The sequence below is a fragment of the Convolutriloba macropyga genome, chromosome 10 (assembly GCF_964194025.1).
Source record: "Convolutriloba macropyga chromosome 10, txConMacr16.3, whole genome shotgun sequence".
Classification (NCBI taxonomy): domain Eukaryota; kingdom Metazoa; phylum Xenacoelomorpha; order Acoela; family Convolutidae; genus Convolutriloba; species Convolutriloba macropyga.
The window spans coordinates 12479187-12483684 of NC_134477.1; the positions used below are offsets into that span (position 1 = coordinate 12479187).

General features: G+C 34.8%; 1 protein-coding gene across 1 annotated transcript; it reads right to left on the reverse strand.

Moving 5' to 3' along the window:
- Positions 1–697: 697 nt before the first annotated feature.
- On the reverse strand, positions 698–2411 carry LOC142347922 (MFS-type transporter SLC18B1-like). The gene has a single exon (XM_075399088.1). The coding sequence runs from the start codon at positions 2069–2071 to the stop codon at positions 698–700; it is 1374 nt and encodes a 457-aa protein (XP_075255203.1). The 5' UTR covers positions 2072–2411.
- Positions 2412–4498: the final 2087 nt, after the last annotated feature.

The window sequence follows — 4498 nt, forward strand, 5'->3', positions numbered from 1 at the left end:
ATTACACGACATTTTGTGACGAATGAATGTACAATCAACAAGTTCAATGCATTTCTTTTCAACACGAATCAAAATGTTTGCCCATTTCTACAGATGAAAATTGAGAAAAAGAGTGGAAACGATTTTCCTATATTAGGAATTGATGATAAGGAAACCAGACTGTGGGCAAAAGTAATTTCTTGCCCAATATTTTAATCCCTTAAAGCCTGTAACTAGGATTGCACAAGATGTTAAATCTTAAAAAATACCGTAAATGTAAATAAAGCTTTTTAAAAGTGCACTTGTATCTAATCGTTGATGTAGTTTTATTCTCCAGTATTCTTTGATGCGTTAACTACACTCTTTTGAGATAAAATCTCAGGTATAAATACATAAATGATACTTTTTTTGAGATACTTTAGCGTTAAGGTTTGTTTAAAGTCAGAATTTTCATCATTTTTTGTTATGAGACAACCTGCAATCAGAATCTTCTGACGCTTGTATTTGTTTATTGTTTTTGAACGCAGTTATTTTTTTGATATATTTTGTAAAATTGACACCTGAACTAAATTTATTTAATGGAAAACAAGACGTACAAAAGTGTATTTTAATGTAAGCCAAAAGAAAAAACATTTTAAAGATGTTTTCTGAAACTAAATTGTGTTTTACATTGATCTAATGAGCAATGAATAGTGAATCAAAATATGAAAATATTATATCATTCAATCAAGTTTTTGTTTTCTTCTGGGCTGAGATAAGATATCTTTCCCAATAAATTTTTGGTATACAAGACGTAAACACAGGGGAAAAATGATATGATAAATAATCCACTAAGCAACAAACAACTGTAGTAATAACCGAACTCATCCATAAAAACTCCTCCAATTACAGCAGAGCCAAATAATCTACCAGAAGCAAAACATGCATTTGACAAAGATGCGGCCATTAGCTTGGCATTACTTTCAATTCGGAAGCCAACATTGTATGCCAGTTTCTCGAAAAGCAAGTAAATAGCCGCGTAACCCCCGGCATTCGCTGCTCCGAGTTCGAAGAGCCACAAAATTACCCAATATATTGTTTCAATTGCACTAATTGCACCGGGTAGCGATAGACTTGCAAAACCCAAAAATGTTGCTAGACAAGCTATAAGAAACATTCTCCCAGCTTGACCTCGATCAACCAGCAAACCCAAAGGGGGTAAAACTGCAACATAAACACCAAGAAATGCTAAAAAATAATATCCCGATGAATTGCCGTCAACTCCAAATTTCTCCAGAAGATATGACGCGAGAGCGACGTCAATGAAACCAGTAGTAGCTGAGTGAAGTGCCAGAGTAATGCCAACCATGAAAACAGCTGGACGGGTGGCGAAATAAACAAACGTATGTCCGGATAACTCCTTTTCGTCATCAATTGGATCAAACTGACCTTCTTCTTGCTCCTCCAGGATTGTGAGGTCATTAAATGAATAATTTTCTTCAAAAGGTCTATCTTTTTTTTCGACTGCCTTGTTCGGTAGAAATAAAACGCACAATATTACAATAAAAATTTGAGTGGACGCTGCAAATGTAAATGGCGTTATGTAGCCACCAACTGAAAATAAAAGACTTCCTATGAGAGGTCCCAGCATCATTCCCAGACTAAACGAGGTCTCGTACAAAGTAGTAATTCTTCCAGACCACTCTGGGTAAAGAGGGACCAGCAGGGGCACCCCAGTAGAGTAGACCATAGACGCTCCTGTACCCATCAAAACCCGAAGTAAAGTGCACATTGTTATGAAAAAAATTCCCCCTTTACTGAAACCCATAATTCCGAACAGTCCGTTACACGTTGCGGACATAAAAGCGCCAAAGCAGAAATAGTTTTTCTGGTTTTTAGGAGAGATAAACGATGTCAAAATGAAAGTAGCGAATAAATTTGCAACGTCAAAGGCGCCGGTTATAATTCCGATGGAAGTAGTCGAAATTCCTTTTTGTTCCTCCGCTTCCGTCGGGAAAAACGGACCGATCTGGGAATAGTTAACGCCTTCGGCTATTAGTAAGGCCAGACCCAGTAGAATGGGGGCTAATTTGATAAATTTTGGTAGCTTCATTTAGACGAGGTCTCTCTTTCTTACAAAATTTTTGACTGATGGTTTGTTTCTATTGTAAAAAAGGAACTTTGTGTTATGTTCCTAAGATATGAGAAGTTAAGAGTTAAGGTTTAACAATGAACGGCAGTGTAAAGTAATGGTCATGATAATGATAATAAAAGTTCAATATATATAAAATATTACTTTGCTTGAGTTTGTTCAAAAGTTTTATGTACAGAAGCGAGAACAATAAAAAGACTCTCTGGCGGAATCAGAGTTTTTTCTCGCGCTTAACGTTCGAAAAAAATTACTCGCTCGCTTCTTTTTATTCCTTCAATTTGGAAGAAAAAGTACAATTATAGCGTTTCAATTTTCGGTGAAATTTCAATCTCCCACAAACGATTTCAATTATTTGTAAATAAATCGAGAATTGGCTGTTTTAATCGTTAAGAACTTGAATTCAAAATGAGTTACTGTAAAAGTTTGTTTGATGTAATTAAATTTAATAGACAAGTTTCAGACAGGTTTCTCGCGCTATAAAGAATATAGTATTGTTGATGTCATTATCAACTGCATTTTACTCGAAATTTAAAGCTGTGTTTTGACAGACAAGTTCGACCTGCGTGTTAACAAAGAAACAGCGACCTTAAAGGGTAATAAGTATAGCAAAAACTTTGTTCCTAACTAATTTGAAAATTAGTTTCCGAGCTTGTTCTGTTTTCTCAGGTAATGAGTTATAAAATTTAAACAAGTATTAAAATCAGCCGCATGTTTAAAACATGCGCATTCGTGTTTTCTGTTGTTGAAGGTTAAAAAAGTCCAATTATACGTGCCGACTAAAGCAACCGGTAAAACAACTTAGATAAATATAAACAAAAGAATCTTAGAATTTGCAATTTAAATCTGGTTTCAGCGGGAAAATTTCCAAAATAAAAATAGAGCATTTTTTCCGCATTTTGCAGATCAGAACCCACCAAAAATTTAAAAATGTGAATAATAATCTGCCATCAAAAGCTTTTATGTCAATTTGTTACCCTGTTGGCACATTTTTTTTTGTGGTGTTGCTTGAATTCTGCGTGTATAGATCATAGATTTATCGTGAAATTAAGCATAATTAATCGATATCTAAAAGACAGACACAAAAATGACAACCGATTTATCAGATAGATAATGAAAAATTGTATTTAATTGTTGCAGTTGGACAACTTTAGATAGACACTTTAAACTCACCCAGCTCAAAACAACCTAAATTTTTATGCGTGAAGCAATATTGTATGTAGGTATGAATGTGGATCAAGGCTAAAACATATCTGCAAAATAGTCAGCATTCAGTTTCACCATGAGCTAGTAGTACAATTTTCGGTCTATAGACAAGTACTACCATTATTGTAGTCTCTTGCAGTACATAAAACTTTCCAGAGGTCAATAAACTGTCTGCTCATCCAGGAACATTTTCTTTTACATTATCTTGCCATGAACTCAGTTTTTTCGAATTTTTTGTGAACAAGTGTTGCAAAAAATTGTAACTTCTGTCCATGCAAAGTGCGTTTTCCGACAAATCTCAGTTTTATATATTTGATTTGTAAAATAGTGCCAGGTGCGGGTAAGCAAGTATTAGTTTTATAAGTCTATGAAAACACGATTCACATTTTAAACCTTATAACATGATCATATGCCTGAACGCACACAAGTTGAGTACTACGCTCACTTTTTGCTCAAATTGACATTCTACAAAAAAAGGAATTAGTAGACTGCTTATTTGATGAGGGATTGAGAAGAATTTGATGTTGGAAACAGGCGAAAGGGGCCAAACCGAATGAAATGAAGAACAGAAGAGTAAAAAAAATCATCATAACGTCGCCAATCCTACATTTTGAGCAAGCAAATTTGACTGCTAACGTCAACAATGTCCGCTCCGCCATGATTTGAGATAATTCGTCTGCGGACAACATTGACAGTGATGTAATACATTGAAAGCTACATTGTGAATATTTTCCACTGATGTCTGCGATTGCGGAGTTTTGATAATACGCCAGAAAAGCGGACAGATTTTTGTCACTTCTGTCCGGAATTTCGTGGCACAAACATCCGCGGTAAGGTAACTACTTTCCACGCAGGGTTTACAAGACTTAATAATGGAGACAAGGGGAGTATAATTGGTTCTTCTCATCAGAAAGCAGTGACGGGGCAATTATCATTTTATTCCGTCAACATTTTGAACATGACTTAAGGGTTCAAAAATTAACTTAAATAATTTAAAGCGGTTCCAACTTAAAGTGAGGGATAGCATTTATTCCGTCAAGGCTTCTGAATATCATTAAAGAATTAAGAAATAATTGAGATTTAATTATTACTTCTTATCAAAAAGAAGCGAAGGTAATTATAATATTAATCCGTCAAAACGTTAAATATAAATTAAAACTTAAAGTGCAGTGATGACGATACCGT

Excerpts from the sequence above, each read along its gene's own strand:
- LOC142347922 (XM_075399088.1), bottom strand. The coding sequence starts at position 2,071 with ATGAAGCTACCAAAATTTATCAAATTAGCCCCCATTCTACTGGGTCTG.